We start from the raw sequence: 20,859 nt of genomic DNA, 5'->3' as shown, positions 1-20,859 counted from the left end.
CTTTAAAAAAAAATTTGAATTTTCAAATATTAATTTAAAATTAAATGTTCCAAATAAAAAGGCCGGAGGACTTATTCTCACCCAAAGAATATTGTTTTCTTAAATACCTACCTTTTACCTTTGAAAATTATATTTATCAACCCATGGGTGATTATGTCTGTCAATTTTAAAGACAAAATTGTCATTTCATTTGTAATATTAAAAATAAACTTAAAATTTATCTCTTTTTCCCCTTAAAACCCTAAAAACTAACCATTCCCCCCTTAGACCAAATTTTAAAAAATGACATTTTCCCTCAGGGTTTAATTTGCAAACTCTGGCGTTATTGTTGATGACTTCTCCCTCCTGGCGTTTCCTCTCCCTCTGACAATCTCTCTTCTCCCATTTGGACCTTTGGTGGACAATGATTGAAGCTAGGAAGACAACTTTTCATCTTCTTGACAAAACTCTTCATCTATGCTATTTCAATCAACGCCGATCAAAGGTCTATGTGAGAAGAGAGAGATCACTGGAGGGAGAGGAAGTGTTAAGAGGGAGAGGTTGCCAATGACAGCACTGGAGATTGAAAACTAAACCCTAAGGGGAGAAATGTTATTTTTTTAAATTTGGCCTAAAGAGGAAATAGTGAGTTTTTAGGGATTAGATAGAGAAAAAAAGATAAAATTTGAAAGAGTTAGAGTTTTTTTAATTTTAACCATTCATGGATGGGTAGATGAAATTTTTAAAGTTAAAAGTGAAAATTTGAGAATGTAGCATACTTTGGGTGGGAATAAGTCCTCTTTGGCCAAATAAAAATAGATAAATCCAATACTTAAACTTTCGCTATCCAAATTGGATGAAGTCTCTCTAATATTCCACTATAAAGACTAAAACTCTACTATAAAATTCTAGTACAGTCAAGTATTGATTTACCAACCTTAGTCCTCAAGTGGTAAAATACTTGGTGACTTCAAAAAAAAATTTGAATTTTCAAATATAAATTAAAATTAAATGTTCCAAATAAAAAGGCCAGAGGACTTATTCCCACCTAAAGAATGTTGTTTATCCCTTAATTTTGAAAATGTTATTTATCTACTCAAAGACGGTTAAGTCTATTAATTTTAAAAACAAAATTGTCATTTCATCTATAATATTAAAAATAAACTTAAATTTTATCTCTCTTCCCTCCTAAATCTTAAAAATTAACCATTCCCCCCCTAGGCCAAATTTTAAAAAATGACATTTTCCCTCGAGGGTCTAGTTTTCAAATTCTGGTGCTATCACCCGTGACTTCTCTCTCCTGACACTTCTTCTCCCTCTGACAATCTCTCTTCTCTCACTTGGACCTTCGATGAGAGACGATTGAAGCTAGAAAGACAACTCTTCGTTTTCTCGATAAAACTCTTTGTCTTTCCTACTTCAATCAAAGCTGGTTAGAGGTCTAGATGAGAGGAGAGAGATCAATAGAAGGAGAGGTTGCCAACAATAGCTCCAGAGTTTGAAAACTAAACTCTAAAAGGAAAAATGTTATTTTTTAAAACTTGGTTTAGAGAGAAAATAGTTAGTTTTTAAGGTTTATAAAGAGGAAAAAAGATAAAATTTGAAAGAGTTAAAGTTTCGTTAATTTTAACCATTTATAAATAGATAAATGAGATTTTTAAAGTAGAAATGTGAGAATTTGAGAATACATCATTCTTTGGATAGGAATGAGCCTCTTGGGCAAAAAAAAAAAAATAGATAAATTTGTTTAATATAATATTTAAGAAACGTACGAAATAATAAGACTCTTAAAATATGGAAACAACAAAAGCAAACCATGAAACACAGAATTTCTTCAAGTAATTTCAAATGAGAAGTGAATTGTACGTGGGACGTATAAAACCCAACCCAAAAATGAGGGGTTTACCGTACACACTGTGATGAGTGGAGACTGAATGAAGGGGGTTACGATGACATATAGAGTCACATGGGGAGAGGTGAGATGAGACGAGACGAGATGAAATGTAAAGAGAAAAAGTTGTTTTAGGGAGAGAGGGAGAGTTAGACGAGATTACTTGCCAAAAAAATAGAGAGTTAGATGACATCTGTTGTGTTAGGGAGCACTATTCGGGGTTTTTCAAAGCCCTCTCTCATAAATTACTGGTGGCTCTCTGGTCTTTAGTTCAGGTGATGAGGCCAAAGAAACCCCCATTTTCTGCTCTCTCTCTTTTTTAAACTAATCCGAAACCAAATCTCTTTCAAACCCTAATTCTTTAGTCATTTTCTAATCTCTTTGCATGTTGATTGCTACATGCATTGCAATGGTGAGCTGTTTTTCTTAAGGAATTTAATGGATTTCATTTGATTTTGTTGTAAGTTTGATTTGTGTTTTGAATATTTTAATGTGGAGTGGCGTGATTCTTTATATTGTGTGTTTGTTTTTTGAATTTGCTTTCTGGGTTTTGATCTATGTAAATTTTGGGTGTTGGGTCTGTTTGGTTACAGTTTTTTTAATTAATCAAGCGTTCTAGATATGAGTTTGATGAGCTATTGGGGTTCGTTCATGGTGGTTTTTGCTTGTGTTATCCCATGTTTTTTGGTCCAATTCTTGGATGGTGATTCTATTTGTTTGCATAGAACATATATTTATTGAAGTTTTTATTTGTATCAACATCATTGATTGTTAGTAAATCCATGAAAATTTATATGGCTATAAAATAAGATCTACCATTGTGCAATTTTATATGCCAGTGGTAGTTCATGCAATGCTGGATCTCTCAAATGTTGAAAATATGCATATTATGTATCTAGTACTCTACATTTCTGTTTTAAGGGGGTGTCGGGTCAACATTAAGGAGCATGATGTCTTTGTATAGAATTACTTGCTAAAGATTGACTTGTTTCATAACGCCGAGGAGTTTCTATCATATTCTAATTCGTTGTGCATGAGCATTCATAGAATAGTTAAAAAATCCACGTATTCACCATTTTTTCTCATCATTTAAGATGTTTGCTTTGCATGGACTTACATACTAGGAAATGTTTTGTCTGCTCTTGTTGGTGTTAAGCTTATATGAAAATATAAGGACCCAAAAAGCTCCATTATTACATTTAAGCAAAGATGTGGCAGGTATGGTAATGAACGTAAATAGAAAATCAGTTGAGTTTGTTGTGTGGTATTGAACTATACATGATCTTGCTCCCCCTCCTATTTTTATTGTTAACATGATAAAATCACTTTCCTAAAAATCTAAAGGTTAATCACGTTTTGTAATATATTCATCAAGTGATCATCATTTAATGATGTTTAAACATTAGCATAGGTATGTGGCTTCGTTTTGTAAATGGTGGCTTATATTATAGCTGAAGTTTGCTCTTTAGTTATTAGACATTGACATGCTAAAAAGGAAAAAAAGAACAATTTAAGAGCCATCATAAAGAGTTTTAAAATTCCACTACATGTTTAATCTTTAAAGCTTTCATTTTAAGACATTATGTGACTGGAGGCTTGCCTATTCTTCTTTCACTTCTTATTTTTTAGGTGCTCTGTTGTCCTTAATATTTTTTATCGGCTCTATTATCCCTTATATATTTGTGGTTCTTTTATCATATTGTCATGTTCATGAATAATAAAAGATAGTTTTAAAAGTGGTTTTCTAGTGTATATGCATGCACGTTTTAAGGAGAAAACTTGTGATTGTTTTTGTTAAATGGTTTTTGAATATACTGCTGTTGCCACTTGACATGTGTTAATGTATGGAAATATTGTTTGGAATTAATGATTGTCTCCTCAGCATTTGCTATATGTCAGGACAAAAGTCATCCATTGCATGTTATTTTTAAGTTCCCACAAGATATGTCATTTAACAAATGAATGGTTGCCACTTTGAAGGCGTGAAAATTAATTGTATCACAGGGTAATAATTACTAGCAAATATCTGACATAGGTGCGAAGGGTATTGAACCAGAATATATTTAGATATTCTTTGTCTTGTGGTTGGCAAAGTTATCATCTCGATTCTAATATCTAAAATTTCATTTCATGTTGCTGTGTTATATCTAAAAAGCCCATTGCTGGAGTCTGGTTATTGTGAACTCCATACGGTAAGATCTATATTTCATCTCGCCATATATAAATGGTGAGAGATGTTTCGAAGTTTTAAGAAATAAAATCCTCTTTTTCATTAGAAAATGATATATAATTCACTAGTTTTCTTTAGGGGATAGAACTTCTGTCTTTTTTTATTAGCAGGATGGTTTTTATATACTTTACTGGTTTTTTTATGTGATAAATATTCTTTGCAATGAGAAGAAAATACCAGGAGTTACATAAATGATGAGTACAAAGAGATATTGCACATAAACTGTGATATTTAGTGAAAAAAGAATATTTTATTGTGAATATGCTCTACCAATTGCTAGGAATGTTAACATCCTCTTAGTATGAAGGGCTGATATGAGACAAATTCTTCTAGGGTTCTTCCTTTTCCCCAATGGAAAAGTAATCCAAAGAGATAGGTAGTGGAGTTTGGACAATTTAACAGATGCACATGTTGAGTATTATAGTGAAGTAGAGAGGATCAATCGTGTTATAAGGTGGTACTGTGGACATTTATTTCTTGGTCTGTGCATAGAAGTGGGCTCTGAAAAGTTTTGTTATTCCAAATGCGTTGGTGGGGCCTGCTTATGACATGTGTCCTCAAATGCAACAGTTGGTCGATGACGCAGCGTTTTGCTTGCAGTTCTATTTTCATTTTCCAAGGCCAGCTGTACTTTCATTTCCCTGTTTTTAAAGTTGTTCAATTAGGGAAGTAATAAAATTGAAGGGTCAACGGCTTATGCTTCTTATGATTTCTTTTTCTTTTGGCAATGGATATTTCGACATCTTTAACAGCATAGAGATCCAAAAATTAAATGTACAGCATACTATGTTATATTAAGCTTTGATGCATGGAGAAAGCGTTTATGATATTTTAGTATTTAGGGTATCACAAATCCTAGTACTTAATGATCAATTCAGTTGTACTTACATTTTATGATTTCTAGTTAAAAGTAGAATTATTTTGTTTTATTTGTGATTTCTTAGAAATCTTTGGGACTAAAACTTTTTTAAGTTGAAGAGTTGCCCTATATTTAAGTAATCAAATATAACAATCTATTAATGTTAAAATTTCTTATCTAAAGTATAATGTTCTCCAGAATGTTGTCAAGATTTTAGTAATAAATGGCAGTTTGAGTTGATGCATTTGTAGCGTTAGTTTAAGCTTATAGTTTCATGTAAGATCATAATTCATTAAGTATGTGATATTCACATATTAATTATAATTCCTCTTTCATTTGCAGAATCTGAAGCATTCAATGGATGGCTTAAATGGTAAAGTTGATACTTTAAATGCATTGACTTATTAAGTAAGTTAAGCAGTACTTGCAACGTAATTGGCAGCAGATGGAATTTAATATGCATGGCTGGTCCCAAGTTGTCTTGGAAGTTATTCATAGAGCATAGTTAGGTTCTGTATATCTAGTGAGACTGCTCTTATTTGATAGAAATGCCCTTCAGAACATCAATCGAAGATTTTTGTGATGATGATTTTGAGGGATCACATGATGAGCACCGTATTTTCTCAGAGGTCTTCTTCGGAAATGGCACTGTTGCCACAAGTAAGAGGTGTCTTGTTACTGGACTCATTAACTTCGAACATGACAATATTAAGAATAGTGATACATTCTTATGTTCTAATAGTGAAAATTCATCAGTGACAACACAGTGTTCTAAACGTTTGTTTGTGGAGAATTCTTATAATGCAAATGAAATTTCTGGAGGTGCTTTGGGGTCAAAGTGTTTTCTGGAAAGATCTGCTTTAAGAGAGAGAGATGACCTGAATTTGGCTGTCAAGCGAATGAAGTTTTCAGTTGATGAGCCTGAAATGAGAATGGTTATGAATTCAACATCAATAGAAAAAGTTGTTCCTGGCTCCTCCTCTCCAGCTACAGAGTCAGTGTGTCAAGTGGTTAAGCTCCATTTAGTTGAATCATCCAGTCAAGGAGTTACATCTGGTTGCTATTTGTTAAATCAACATGGAGAAAGACATAGTGAGGCAAGTAACCCACATGTAACAAAGCAAGAATTGCCAAGCTTAGATGGACATGATGCAAAAGAAGTGGTTGTAGCTAAAGCTATTGCATCACCTACTTCCCAGGAGAGTTTTGTAACCAGGCTTGTGGTTGCAAGCCCATCTATCACTGTTGCTGAGAAATGTGAATCTGCTCTACATGTTATAGAAACAGCCAATGAATCTAATTCATTGGGATTGGATGCTTCTGATAATTCATTGAAGTTTGATCCCAAGACAGATCCACGACCTCTTCTTCAGGATCATATTGTTCGCTTATTTACCAATGCAGGCTGGCATATTGAGACACGTAAAAGACCTAGTCGAAAATATATGGATACAGTTTACAGATCACCAGAGGGGAGGTTATTTCGCGAATTCCCAAAAGCTTGGAGAGAGTATGGTCAGACTTTATACGCTGAAAGGTACAATTTGGTGCGGGAAGATGAGGGTAAGGAATGGACTGATATTAATCATTTCTATACTGATTTATTAGAGACGTTAACAAATATTAAGAAAGAAATGAATCACTCAGATCTTGCTGACATTTTGGCTCATCATTGGAATCTTTTAGATCCCTTTGTTTTTGTTATATTTGTCGATAGAAAGATCGGTTCACTTAGGAAGGGAGAAGTTGTAAAAGCAGCACAGAGTGTACTAGTTGACAAGAGGGAGAAAGATGAGGCTGTTTTGGCCCTTGAAATGGTAGATTCTTTGGAAACTAATTTTTCACAGGGACAGATGCCTGTTCAGTTTTATGATAGTTCTCTGGCCACTAAAAGTGCACTGACTGTTTCTGAGGGCCACCATGCCTGTGATGTGCAATCTGGTGATAGAAGTTTTTCAAAGTTTGATGAACAGACATATGAAAGCGGAACTAAGTGTCTGATGGGTTTATCTATCTATATGGCTGATAAAGTAGGTATGTATGGGGTAGATACCACCAATGTGACAGGTAGTCAGGGTTTTGGTATGTCTAGGAAGAAAAGCAGTAGCAATGGCATGACTTCTTTCCCTCCTTCTGGATCAGATAGTACTTGTGTCCAATCAGGTGGTTGCCTTTATGATGTTCCTGGTGCTTCTGAAAATGTTAACAATGTCGGGGGGTCTGAATCTGCTTCACCCCATCAAGACAGTAACACAATTTCCCCAAGGGGTGATAATTTAAATTCTGAACATGATACAGTAGCACCCAAAGAAGCTTTAGAAGATGTGTCGAAGCATTTGTGGGAGGGAAAAGAAAAAATATTTGAAAGCCAAGTTACTGATAAGGTGGAAAGTCATTTGAAGGGATCTCCGGATGACTGTCCACATCACAGAGATGATTGTGTGGTTCATTCTGATGAGGTTGAAAAAACTTCTGTTGAGTTTGATCCTCCTGAGTCTGTAACTTCAGTTGATGAACAGCAGTGTGGACATAGTGAAGATGAGGGTGGGAAGTGCCTTAAAGCTTCAAAGTTAAAAACAAATGATAGATCCTCTTCAGCTGATAGAGTGAAAAAGAAGACGCGCAGGAAGTCTAGAAGGATATCTGAAATAAAACTGGGCTCACTCTGCCAAAGTGACATTCTGGGTATGCCTGTCGCTACTAAAACTGTGTCACTGCACATTGGTGCAAGTAGCACTCAATTAGGGGCACAAGAACCTCAGGAGCTCCTTGTTCTGAATGCACAGAATCAAGTTATTCAAAAAGACATCCCATCTTTTAGCCCAAACCAGTATCAGACCGTTAAAAAAGGCTCAAAGTTTAAAAAGATTCATCAGAGCTGTGATGTTACTACAAATGGACAGAGGAAATCAGTTGCATGCGAAATCAAAGATGATGACCTGCTAGTCTCAGCTATCATAAAAAGTAAAGATTACAACCGAAACAATAGTGGATCTTCTTTTAAAACAAAAGCCTGTAAATCAAGAAGGCGGACAAAACTCAAGAACAGAAAAGGTAGTTGCAGATTGCTTCCTCGAACCCCATGTAAGGGGGGGAAGCTTGTCAAGAGTAGTATGTGGTTCATGGAAGGTACAAGAACCATTTTGTCCTGGATGATTGCTGCTGGTGTCATATCTCTCAATGATGTGATCCAGTATCGAAACCCAAAGGATGATGCTGTGATAAAAGATGGTCTCGTAACTAGTAATGGAATCATCTGTAAGTGTTGTAATGAGGTGCTCTCAGTTTCCCAATTCAAGATACATGCTGGGTACAAGCCAAATCGACCATGTTTAAATCTTTTTATGGAGTCTGGTAAGCCTTTCACTTTGTGTCAGTTGCAAGCATGGTCAGCGGAATACAAGAGCAGGAAAAGTGGGACTGGAACTGGAACAGTAGAAACTGATGAAGAGGACAAAAATGATGATTCGTGTGGACTCTGTGGTGAGGGGGGTGAATTGATTTGCTGTGATAACTGTCCCTCTGCTTTTCATCTTGCTTGCTTGTCTATTCAGGTTTGTTCTGATCTCATTTTACATTTCTATTGTTGTGTTTTTCATAGTGACTTCTCGTTATTTTTAATTTATTTTCTGGTTTTTGCAACTTGGAGTATAACTTAGACATTACTATATTTGTTTGTAGTACTTGCAATGTTTTCTGTCCCATTCAACTTAGCTGTCTTGGCTTGATGTCTTTTTACAATTTTCATTTGCAGTCCTAGATAACTGTGATTGCATATGGATCATAGTAAATTCTTTCATTTAGCCTTATTATGGAACATGTGCCTGTAAAATTTGAATCAGTAGATGTATAAGTCATAATCTGCTGTTTTACCATCCTTTCATGCATTAATTCTTTTTTCTTTTTTGGTAAATGCAAATAATATGTTAAAATTTTGTGGTTATTATCTCGACAAAATATGGTGTAGTTCATAAGGTACTTCATTATTGTTCTCTTTTTTCATAGATAAATATATCCTCTATTTTGTGTGGCATCCTCCCACCTATGGGAAGATTTATCGAGTACTATGCCCTGTGTCATTTCTTTTCATTGTCAGTATTTGTTGATGTGTGTTAATTTTACCTTCAAATAACATTTTTAATATTTTTGTCCAGCAACTCTATTCTTATATAATGTACATCATTCATAATCTGTTTCCATTTTCAATGCTAGCTGCTAAGCACGAGTAATGCTGAACTTACTAAGTTGGGATACAATTTTTGTATCCCAATTGATGTGGTAACTTATTTGTTAATGCTTGGTAGCTTATTTCTTAGCACTAAATAAATTGTGAGCTGATGTAGTAAATGTTGTAGCCATGCCAAATAAGCTGTTACATCAAATACAAACTTTGTTGCCCAAATTTGTAAGTGTAGCGTCACTTTATGCAAATACATTTATTTTCTTTCCCTCAACTGATTAGTAAAGGTCAAGATACCTAGTTTCTGAATTATTTTGGTGAAACTCTGTCTTTCCTCTATGATCTTGATATATCACTGAGTGACTAAAAACGATTAAGATCTTAAGATAAATGATTTTTTAACTGGATTTTGGTAGTTAGACAGCTGCTGATGTGGCTATAAGCTTGCTTGCTCTTTCATTGCAATTAATCATATGAAATTATGAATATATTTTGATGTATTTGGGTAATAGTGAATTTTGGTAGTTAGACAGCTGCTGACTTCATATATTCAACTTATTTCAGCATGTGTGAAATTCCACTTTATGGTTCTTGACTTCTTTGAAAATTATTCTCCTGCATTCTAATGGGAAAGACAACCAATGTAAAAATTCATTCATGTTTTCTCTTTTTGAAAAAACTAGCTCTAGAACTACATATACTGTTGAGTAATTCTTTTCACTCCTTTCATGGTGCTGTATACCTGTAACTTTATTATTGTACGCATTCACTGTGTGTTAAAACACAGTGAATTTTACCTAGCAGTTTCTTCTCACAGAGCTAATGATAAATGTGATTTTACTATCTGTAGATTATTACATGCATTGGATATCATGCTAAACCATTCTCTCTCTACTTTGTCTATTGATTATTTCACTCCAGGAGCTTCCTGCAGGCAGCTGGTATTGCTCAAACTGCACGTGTTGGGTATGTGGGGATTTGGTTGATGATAAAGCGGCTTCAAGTTTATTTGACACATTTAAGTGTTCTCAGTGTGAGCATAAATGTAAAATTCGCACCCTTACATATGGCTTGATTATTTTTCTTGTTCCTAAAATTGTTTCCATAAGCCTATGGATGGCTTGAATATCAATGATGCAATATGATAGGTTTAAGTTAAACTGTAATTTGGGCTTGCAATCTGAATGTCAAATTTGAAGCTGGCATATGCTGAAGATTGAAAGGACAATTTTTTTCTCTTTTCTCTGAACATTGATATTGATTTAAGGTGTTACAAATGTCTTAAAAAATGTGGAGGCTCAAAATTACTGTCCTCAACCTGCAAGTCAAACTTTGTTTTGAATTTAAATTTTTAGTGTATATTTGAAATTGTCATGCTAGATACTATACGAGAAAGGGAAGTTAGGAAGCCTGTTAATGTAGGAAGGATATATGATTAATGGATTATTTTCTTATTTATTAGCCATAGTTTTGTGGCTACTACTTTTTTTTGGTCATTAATTTGATATGAATTCTAGAAAATCTATGTTGCAATCTTTACATGTTAACTTTAAAGCAAACCTAATATCATGAACAGTATCCTAAACTCAGATGTTGTGCATATATAATCTGGATTTCAAATTTGAGGAGGCCATATGCTAGTGTTAAAGATATTGGATTTTAGGTGCTAAAACAAATTTAATTGTTATTGTGAGAAAGTAAAAAAATGCAAACTGTGTAGAGTTTGGCTAAGCAGAAGTCTAAGAAGTATTGGCAAGTTGATTTTCTGAGAAAGGATACTGATAAACTGCTTTAGTTGTGGCATATTAACACCATGTCTTTTGTTAGCTAAAAGAAGAAGAAATGAGTAGGTTATGAAAAAAAAAGTTATTGGAGCCTTTTATAAGTTTAAGCTGGTAATTGACTGATTATAAGCTAAGTATATATTATTTCAACTTTTGCCAAAGCTTAGGGTCTGTGGCCCCTCTTTTTGCCTTTGTAACAAAGTTCCAATTTGTTCTACAGACTGAAATTAAATAAATATGTTTGCTTTATACCTGTTAGGAAGCAGTTGTTATTATTGTTCACCCAAGTATATTTCATTTAAACCCATTTCCTCATCAACTCATCTAGTTATTCTTGGGAAGTTCTGTATATACACTCACAACTTTATTCTCACCATGATTCATTCCTCGCAATTTTTGTCTCTAATCACCTGACAATTAATAAATTTATCATGCACATAAGCAGATCACAGGGCATGCCTGAGAGATCAAAATGTACACAAAGGAGTGGTTTCTGATTCTTGGTTTTGTGATGGAAGCTGTCAGGAGGTACTGTCACTTGATTATTAAACCTCCTAACCTTTTATAGATATTGTTCTGGAGGATCTGTTGAATCTGGCTAGTATGACCTTCAAAGGTTGGCTTTTGGTGCATGAACTAAAATTTGTTATCTATCTTTGCATTTAGTTCATTTCTGGACATGCTTATGTATAGCAACTAGCAGGAGCAGGCAGCTCAGTGCCTCCCCACCCCCACCCCAAGAAGAATGAATTATTCTATCTTTGCTGACCTCCCTGCCTGTGCCCATTGACAAAGAATTGAGGCTAAAATTGGTCTAACCCCATATTCTTCTTGTGGTGGCACCTTCATGTCTATGCATGGTCTCCACAGCATATCCCAACACTTGTCTTTTCTAGACAAGACACTGGGTGTACTGGGTGAATTCATCTCTTCTAATGTTAATGTAGTGTGATGAGTGCTTCAAGTTGAAGATGACTTAAATTTGAGGCAAAATTGACAACTCTTGACCCAATAATCTATACCATCCATGCACCAGAACCCAAATCATCAGTTATTTTAATAACTGCACATCTTATGGTAAAATATGGTCTTGGATTGTTAGTTTCAATTTTTCCTTCTGTGGCCAAATATGCCATTTATTATTAAATAATTTACATTCCAGTTTTGCCTTTTTGACTATATCAATCTATACAGTAGCAGCATAAGGGTCCTTTGCCCTAGCTACAAAGTTTTAGTTTTGTCTTTGCTTGTGTAAAGGGGGGACATATTAGTCTTGTCTTAACAAATTTCTATTTTATCTATTGAATGAGTTCACCCCCTTTTATATGTTAATTTAGCACTCTCAATTTGTTTGTATCTCTAATATTCTTTTTTGAGCTTTAGCTGTGATTCAAGAACTTCGAGGTTGCTGGTATGTGCAGGTTTATTCAGGTCTTCATTCTCATGTTGGGATCACTAAACATATTGCCGATGGCTTTTCTTGGACACTTCTTAGATGCATTCATGAAGACCAAAAAGTTCACTCTGCTCAACGGTTTGCCCTGAAGGCTGAATGCAACTCAAAATTAGCTGTTGCTCTTACTATTATGGAGGAATGCTTTCAGTCCATGGTGGATCCAAGAACAGGAATAGACATGTTACCCCAACTCTTATACAACTGGAGGTTAGTCCTTGTTATTCTGTTTCTTTTGTTTTTTCTTTTTCCTTTTGTGAGGAGGGAGAGGTGTTACCGAGAATACTGTTTGTGTCCATAGATGGACACTTTAATTTGTGGTTCTCTGTTAGGATATTTGGGCAGCCATTGGCTTATAGGGAGGCTAGAGCCTTAGGGGAGGAGCTGACATCTCTTATTTGTTGTCAATATTATTTATTTAATATAATATTTCTATTGAGTTTCCATTATTCTCTCATCTTTATATTTTCGGACTTTTATTTTCATAATTAATCTCTTCTCTTTACCAACCCCATTCCCTACCCTTTGCACTAATGGATAGGTTCTAACATCATTATGCACTAGAGATGCTTATTTGTCTGTTCTCTCCTTTCAACCATGCAAAAGTTGTATTGCAATTTTTTTGTTAGATTATGATACCACAATAAAAGTTCCTTTTTTTTTCACATTTTTCACTTTCCCATTTTGGATGCTCTGTTAGTTGCTTCAAGTGGGTTGAGCCTTAACCCCATTTGTTTTTTCCCATTTAATGCTGATCTGCTTCTGAATTTTTTAGGTTCAGAGCAAACTCATATTTTACAATAATCAATTTTTCTCCAAATTTGTTTTCTAGGAAATATCAAGTGACTTTGTTGTATTTGTAATTGCTTGTTGACGTTGTAAATACTATTGTTATTAGTATTGATGGCTTGAGGATGCAAACGTTGGTTTTCTTTATATTTTTAGACTTTAGAGGCATGAAATGGAGCTGCAATTTCCTTGGTGATTATGTTGATATTTTCTATGCAAGATTAGGGCTGCCATATGTAACTTATAGAATTTTTGGCTTAAATTTCTATAATAACAATTTGTTTTTTTCCCTTTTTTATTGCTGATCTGCAGCTCAGAATTTTCACGCTTGAACTTTCATGGATTTTACTCGGTAGTCTTGGAAAAGGATGATGTTTTGATATCTGTGGCATCCATCAGGTTGTACTGATACTTGCACTTGGGCTTCTGGTCTTTTAAATTGCATCTTCAAAAGTAGTTGATGGTTGTATTATCTTTGCCTTATTCATATAGAATTTCAACATTCTTTGAACTGGAAACAGCAAGTCTCATGCTTAATAGCTGTATTTGCCATTAAAGCTTCCTCCATCACGCACACACAAAAAAAACTTTGAAACCTGTAGACCATTGCTTGTTTAATGAGTTAGCTGTTACCATATCTAGAGGCACAAGGTCGAAGAGTAGCTGAAAAGACAAATTGTCTGAGCTTTGCCATTTTCATGTTTACTTGGCTCTTCATTTACTGTGAATGTGTCATGAAAACCTTATTTGTTTGCAGAGTCCATGGATCAGCTGTTGCAGAGATGCCGCTAATAGCTACCTGCAGTAATTATCGTCGCAAGGGAATGTGCAGAAGCCTTATATCCTCCATAGAAGAGGTATAAATTATTACATAAATCTATGCCTAAGTTTTATTCTGTACAGTAATTGGCAGTCTTTTTCCTTTTATCCCCTATTGAAATTGAGGTTGTTCAAGACAAATTATCCCATCTTCTGGGTTTTTTAGGCATCAATTGTTTATTTAGTTTATTTTTCTGTGTTTCCTTCAGTTTTATCTGTCAATTGTGTTGCTTTGTCATCAACAAGTTTCTTGAGTGGCTTTGTGGTAACTTACCTCCTTGTGGTTGCGTTACAATATGGTCATTAATGTTTATCAAACCTTTGCATAAGAAGCATAAAATATGTCTGATGGCATTTTCTTTTTTTCATTCACAAAAGAATGTTTAAAGTATGAAATCGGGACACAATAATTTTGTTTTCTATTTATTATTTCAAAGAATTGTATGTGTTTGGATTGCTGGAATTGTAAAATAGTATTTTGAGTTTAAAGGATACATAATTCATTCAGCTTTCTCTCCACATTGAGATCTTGAATTGTTCTTGATAGCAGCCTCACTATCTAATTTGCAATTTGTACTTTTTCTCTCAATGGTGGCTGCAGATGTTGATATCATTCAAGGTGGAAAAGCTTGTCATATCAGCAATTCCCACTTTAATTGACACATGGACCAAAGGGTTCGGCTTTGAGCTGGTGGAGCCAGAGGAGAAGAAAGCCTTAAAGAAGATTAACTTGATGGTCTTTCCTGGAACGGTTCTTCTCAAAAAACCCTTGTATGGACATCAAAAAGCTGACAGAAAATCGGGTTAGTTTTCATGCTCATCCATACAAAACAATTATTCTTGTTCTTACTGTTTCAATTTTCTCAAGAAATAGCTGCAACTTATTTAGGAATGAATGAACCAACTGAAGTAGTTGAGGTGGTCGAAGAGTCTGTCAACAAAGCTGGTGCCGAAATGAAAATCCCAGGGAATGTAGTGCGAATTGATCGAAGCAATGAAGAAGTTAGAGCTGAAATGGAGGGAATGGAATTCAAGAACATGGAAGAAGATGTAGATGAAGAAAAGCAATCCCAGGAACAATTTTCAAAGGTGTGCTTGGTTGAAATGAGTTGTAATGATGAAACCCCATGTATGGATGACAAGAAGAAGCCTTTAAAATGAAATGAAATGTAAATCTTAGAAATTGTTTTTTGTGCTCTTAGTCTTACAAATAAATATTTAGTTTGCTCTCCCCGCCTTAGGACAATTGCAGCAGAACAAAAATAAATCTTCATGTTACAAATCAAACATTTTTACACCAAGTAATGTCACATAAGCAGCCCCAAAAAGTTGGAAAATCTGAAACGAAATATGCAAAACAATTTTATAACATTGATGCCAAGAATCTGCCATCCATTTTCACTCTTGCAATTCCAATTTTTTCAACATGCATAATTCAATTCTGCTAATACAGAGATATGAATTTAGTTCTTATAGATATTAAAGTTTGTATTTAATACATATTATGAAATTTCATTGTAACTATGATGGGGAGTATCAACATGATTAATAAAATTAAGTACGTCTAGTTTGAATATTTAGTTATATGATGATATATTTATTATTTGTTCTATCTTTATCTTCGATTGTAACCAAATATAAGATGAACAGAGGGATTCCAACAATTGGAACTCATCACAACATGCCATTTCTTCCTTCCATTCTTTGTCTTCAACCAATGGATTCTCCGAAATTGTCGAATCTTCCTCCAGAATATTGGCATCAACTAACTCAACTTCCTTCCTCTTTGTTTTCCCCAGTGAATACCTAGTAATAATCATATTTAATCAAACAAATTCATATAATAATAATACAAGTCAAAGGTCTGAGCCAAAATCTAACTGGTTTACACTAAATTTTATATTATTTATTTTTCATATCATTTTAATTATCTAACTGAATATTTCAAATCGGATATATATAATATTATTCAAACATTAATTAAAGAAAATAAAATAAGGGTTTTTTTTTTTTGGTTTAAAAGAGAATTAATTAATGTTAGGTTATAGAGATTAAATATGAATTGAATTTAATAGAAAATTAATTTGAAATTAACAAAATGGAAGATAAAACAACTCATTATTTCATCATTAAAAGCTAGTTTATGTTATAAGATTGTTTTCTTAAAGAGAAAAAATCTAATAAACCCATCATGTGATAAATTTCTAATAATACAAAAGAATTTTACTAATACTAATAGGGGAATTTATGTAATTTTTAAAATATTAAGGGTAATTTGTTATTAGATTAAACCTCATCCCTAATGGAAAATTTCAACTTAGTCTGATTTTGCTTCTCTTACACGGCAGTGTCTTCCGTGTAATGAAGAATGAGCAAGTCTTTACAATAACTAACTAAACCACCCAAACAATGCCTTCCAAATTATTCCACGCGCGCCCTCCTTCGTCTAGCAAGTCCACCGTCCTCTTCTTCTCTTGCCTCATCATTGGTATCGCCGGTTTCATCTTCGGCATCTCCGCCACTATCGCCGTCTCTCATGGCGGCTACCGCTGCAACAACCTCCCTCTGAGATCCGTCAAAGTTCTCTGGACCACCACTGCTGATACTGACAATGATAACGATGGTTTACGCCCTGGACCCAAGAGGCATAAAGTTATGGGCTTTGTTGGGATCCAGACCGGGTTCGGTTCCGCTGGTAGGAGGAGATCTTTGAGAAAGACGTGGATGCCGTCCGATCCTCAAGCCCTTCAACGGTACGGATTCTTTTTCTACGTTTATTATTAAGTTTTTGTTCAACGTCAGTATACTATTTTATATCATTTTTTTTTTCCTTTTTATAATTTCTATTTCCCTGCGTTAGTTATAAAATACTCGAAAGTTTAGGGATAATTTTGGTCTAAAATTATTTTTGTCTGTGAACAAGGTAATACAGGAGATTTTTTCTTTGATATTTCAAGGAGAATCTGTGGAATTGTGTTTTAATGTTGGAAATTATGGAGAAACTGAGCTTAAGCAACTGAATTTGGGTTAGGGAGAACAAGTTGAAGTAACTTTGTTCTGAAATGGGTAGGTGATTCGGAAGCGAGTTCTTGCTTATGCAAGTACAGCTTTTACTGAGCTAAGTGGACTGTAGCATTGGTTGATGCTCCCACCTATGTGTGTGTGTGTGTGTGTGTGTATATAAGTTTTTCTTCGCTACAACATTAAATTCTTGACTCTATATATTTTTTGGCTTTTAAGATCTTTTATGTCATATTCTAGTACTCTTTGGTGATTATGAATTTTTGCATTCTTTCCCTTGTTGTTTGATCTACTAATTAATTGTTGTACTCATGTTAAAATTGCTGTTAGCCATTATCTGTTCACTGTTTAGCAATTCTTTTAGTAGTTTTCTCAGAGTGACCTTATTTGGGTATAATATGCTTTGTAGCTTGGAAGAAGCCACAGGTTTGGCTTTCAGGTTTGTCATCGGTAGAACCAATGATGATTCAAAGATGTCAGCTCTCAAAAAAGAGGTTGCAGAATATGATGATTTCCTAATATTAGATATTAACGAGGAGTATAGTAATCTCCCCCACAAAACGTTAGTACGAAAATAATTGACTAGTGATCATTCAAAAACATTATAAAAATAAAATTGTTCTCATTTGGAGTGCTTGATACAGATTAGCATTCTTCAGAGCTGCATATGCACTCTTTGATTCTGAGTTTTATGTCAAAGCTGATGATGACATATATTTGCGGCCAGGTGATTAGCTTGAACAAATGTTATTTGATGCTTGGTACAAGATCATACTTCTTTTCTAGTTTTTTCTCTCTTTTTCTGTGAGGTTTCTTCATCTAACTCTAATTTCTTGTTTTACTTATTCGTAGATCGCTTGTCATTGCTCTTGGCAAAAGAGCGTACTCACTCTCAGACTTATCTCGGCTGCATGAAAAAGGGTCCAGTTTTTACTGATCCAAAGCTCAAATGGTTAGTCCTATTCTTTTGATTTACAGTTCATGATTATGTTTGCTTGGTTTTTCTAGTGATTACTCCACTACTTGACTCAAATGTCTTTCTGGTGATAATAAAATGATAAAAAAAAGACAGAGAGCCACTTTTAGGTTGCGGTTAAGCAGAAAGGTAAAAGCAAACCAGAAGGAATTGGATGAAAGAAGTAGTTCCCTTTTTTGAGGCTTTGCTTTTAGAAATCAAGAAAGAATTGGATCAAAGAAAGGCTATAGACTGACTAAGCATAGCTCAAAAGAAAAATAAACATAGTCTAACCATGGTTGTGGCCATATCGTATAAATGAACTAAATGAAATTAATAAATCCTAAAGCATTTCTTTTTGAACCTTATGGTTATAGTTGTTGGCTTATGACAACAGTCAGTATGTACCACGTGGAGACTTAATAGTATTATTGGTTTCGGAATTCGGTGTTGAATTTATGTACTTATGAAGCTTGATAGTCGAATCGTGTATCGAAAATTTAATTTTTGATATCATAAATCGGATATTGTATTTTATCGTAAGATACAATTTTTAAAAATAATAAAAAATTATAATTGTTACATCATCATTTTGAAAAATATCATAAATACTATGTGAAATTTTAAATTTTAAATTTCTTAGATACACCTCTATTACTTCATCACTTTTCCAAAAAAATGTATCGATCCGTATCAATAGTATGTATTATATCATATAAGATATATCGTATTGTGTGATACATCTATCGTATCACAAATTTTCAATACACTTTATGATATATATAATTTTTCACATGTATTATATTGTATTAGGTATCATAAGATTCTAATAACTATGATGAAGTGCTCAGATCTACTCAATATATCCAGGTATGAACCATTGTCTCGTTTGATTGGGAAGGAGTACTTTCTTCATGCATATGGACCTATATATGCTCTTTCTTCAGATGTTGTTGCAAGTTTGGTTGCTCTCAAGAACAACAGGCAAGTCTGCTCTTTCAACAACTTATCAGTGCACCAATTGTCGTGTTGTGGTTCTTTTTCTTCTCATTATTTTTATGTTGCTCATCTTCTTTATAATTGTTTGTATGGCCAAGCTTTTCAATTATAAAGAAGCATGAGTGATTAGTGAGTTACTGATGGGGTTGTTCTGGGAATGACTTTCTATCTGAAAATATCACCTAACAAAACCCTATTTGTTCATATGGATGAACTTTTAAGGCTGCGTGCATCCACTTAAATGATCATATAATCTCTTTCTGAATGTAGCTATTCACACATGCTGACTTTCTTGTTCATGGCACAATATCAAATGGATAAGAAGTATTTTATAATGTTCAAGAGTTGTTATATTTTTAGTTTTTCCATTTCATATAATGTTCTCTATTTTGTTTGAAATTACAGTTTCCGACTGTTCAGCAATGAAGATGTTACAATTGGTTCATGGATGCTTGCAATGAATGTCAATCATGAAGATAACAAAGGACTGTGTCAAGCAGAGTGTACACCAACATCTATTGCTGTCTGGGATATTCCCAAATGTTCAGGTTGGTAACTGTAGTCTGTGGCTACCAGAGGATGCAGGTGAAATGGCAAATTGTATTAATTTCTAAGATCAAGCATCGTTGGTTAATTTATATAGAATGTTATTTCATATGCTCACTTTTATCTTGACCTGTATACCGGAATATGAAATCCTCAAACTTGTTTAGTCATGATACAGATTCAAGCTTCTAAGTTTTAATGAGTATGTGTAGTTACAAATTTTTTTGAATGTGAAAGCATAACAAGTAGCAAGTTGCATCTTATGGCTATTGGACTAAGTATTATTATTTATTTCACCCTGAAGTGCATGTATAAAATGCTATCTACTACAAGATAAACTAGGACCAAAAAATGATTATATATTTTTAGGTGTATCATTTCTGAATGTCTTTAAAGGAATATTTACATTTTATTTTCCTTTTTTCATAAGAAACAAATAGAAATTGATTATTTTACATCATTTAATGCTCAGTAATATAGTTGACTCAATTCAAACAGGAGAAAATTCTGAGTTATTTGAGTTTCGTAGAATTTATAAGTACTTTAATCTAGATATTAAAAATACATGTTTTTAGTGCATTTCTACTGAAATATGTTTATATTGAATTCTCATAACTTCTGATATATATGGTTGACATTACTGTTATTTCCCAGGGCTCTGCAATCCAGAAAAGAGGTTGTTGGAACTTCATCAGCAAGACAGCTGCTCGAAAAGCCCAACTTTGCCATTTGACGATGAGTAGCAATATTTCCTATAGGCTACCCAGGTTTGTTATTACGGAAAGGTGCTTCTTACTTGAAGACCTGATTTACCAATGTGGTCATGCTATCTGCCGTTCCTTTTGTGCTTCTTATTCTCCTCGCTCCCCACGGCCCCCAACCACTCTGATTTTCATGCAACATATCAATTTTCTGTGACATGAGTTGAACTGGCGGGATCTTTTCCATCACAATTTCTTTCATTTATTTTATTTTTTGATAAGTAATTTAAAGGGTTTCATCAGATTTTAGATTTTTGGAGAACTGGTAGTTAGAATCTGAATACTCCATGTAATATATACTCATTTGAATGAACAATTCTGTGAAAGGTGTTGTTGAGGTGTATTTTTTGTCAACAAGAATACAGAGAATGACTGAGTGGTTACATTGCATTATAGAGGAAATGGAAGTTCATCTGTTTCCTAACTTGCTGTAAGTCCAATATTTTGTGCTTCTATTTTCTTCCATTGACATGGAGCCAAACAAGTGCATGAAACTACTGTAATCTATCTGGGGTTAATGATGTATTATCTTAATTAATTATTAACATATTATGTTGATTAATGAATAATGGCTTCTATGCAACAGTAATTTT

The 20,859-nt window shown here is 34.0% G+C and overlaps 2 protein-coding genes and 1 long non-coding RNA gene across 5 annotated transcripts; 2 read left to right on the top strand and 1 right to left on the bottom strand.

Moving 5' to 3' along the window:
• The first annotated feature begins 1,797 nt into the window (after positions 1 to 1,797).
• Positions 1,798 to 15,175, top strand: LOC123201847 (increased DNA methylation 1). 2 transcript variants are annotated; one of them, XM_044617413.1, is made up of 9 exons: positions 1,798 to 2,145; positions 5,302 to 8,513; positions 10,061 to 10,184; positions 11,369 to 11,451; positions 12,345 to 12,586; positions 13,478 to 13,564; positions 13,923 to 14,022; positions 14,586 to 14,787; positions 14,874 to 15,175. In XM_044617413.1, exons 2-9 carry the CDS (start codon positions 5,508 to 5,510, stop codon positions 15,143 to 15,145), a joined length of 4,116 nt encoding a protein of 1,371 aa, XP_044473348.1. In that variant the 5' UTR covers positions 1,798 to 2,145; positions 5,302 to 5,507; the 3' UTR covers positions 15,146 to 15,175. The 2 variants fall into 2 exon arrangements, with proteins under 2 accessions (XP_044473348.1, XP_044473347.1); XM_044617412.1 differs by having other exon boundaries at positions 1,798 to 2,282.
• A 359-nt stretch (positions 15,176 to 15,534) lies between these two features.
• Positions 15,535 to 16,457, bottom strand: LOC123201293. The gene is made up of 2 exons (XR_006498799.1): positions 16,326 to 16,457; positions 15,535 to 15,790 (listed from the first exon to the last, which is right to left on the bottom strand). It is a non-coding gene; the product is annotated as an uncharacterized LOC123201293 (long non-coding RNA).
• On the top strand, positions 16,313 to 20,656 carry LOC123201292 (probable beta-1,3-galactosyltransferase 14). 2 transcript variants are annotated; one of them, XM_044616728.1, is made up of 7 exons: positions 16,313 to 16,737; positions 17,415 to 17,567; positions 17,650 to 17,732; positions 17,858 to 17,957; positions 18,831 to 18,944; positions 19,365 to 19,552; positions 20,160 to 20,423. In XM_044616728.1, the coding sequence occupies exons 1-6, from the start codon at positions 16,394 to 16,396 to the stop codon at positions 19,513 to 19,515; spliced, it is 945 nt and encodes a 314-aa protein (XP_044472663.1). In that variant the 5' UTR covers positions 16,313 to 16,393; the 3' UTR covers positions 19,516 to 19,552; positions 20,160 to 20,423. The 2 variants fall into 2 exon arrangements, with proteins under 2 accessions (XP_044472663.1, XP_044472662.1); XM_044616727.1 differs by having other exon boundaries at positions 16,316 to 16,737; positions 19,365 to 19,507; positions 20,160 to 20,656.
• The last annotated feature ends 203 nt before the right edge of the window (positions 20,657 to 20,859 follow it).

Source organism: Mangifera indica, chromosome 18 (genome assembly GCF_011075055.1).
Source record: "Mangifera indica cultivar Alphonso chromosome 18, CATAS_Mindica_2.1, whole genome shotgun sequence".
NCBI lineage: Eukaryota > Viridiplantae > Streptophyta > Magnoliopsida > Sapindales > Anacardiaceae > Mangifera > Mangifera indica.
The sequence above is the reverse complement of the archived record's forward strand: the minus strand, read 5'-3'. Positions and strand labels throughout refer to the sequence as shown.

Bases quoted from the DNA above. Each gene is read 5' to 3' on its own strand.
- LOC123201847 (XM_044617413.1), top strand. From the start codon at position 5,508: ATGCCCTTCAGAACATCAATCGAAGATTTTTGTGATGATGATTTTGAG. The intron at 8,514-10,060 runs GTTTGTTCTGAT...ATTTCACTCCAG, and splicing joins TTGCTTGCTTGTCTATTCAG to GAGCTTCCTGCAGGCAGCTG. The intron at 14,788-14,873 runs GTTAGTTTTCAT...CAACTTATTTAG, and splicing joins AAAAGCTGACAGAAAATCGG to GAATGAATGAACCAACTGAA.
- LOC123201292 (XM_044616727.1), top strand. From the start codon at position 16,394: ATGCCTTCCAAATTATTCCACGCGCGCCCTCCTTCGTCTAGCAAGTCC. The intron at 17,733-17,857 runs GTGATTAGCTTG...ACTTATTCGTAG, and splicing joins TGACATATATTTGCGGCCAG to ATCGCTTGTCATTGCTCTTG. The intron at 17,958-18,830 runs GTTAGTCCTATT...CAATATATCCAG, and splicing joins ACTGATCCAAAGCTCAAATG to GTATGAACCATTGTCTCGTT.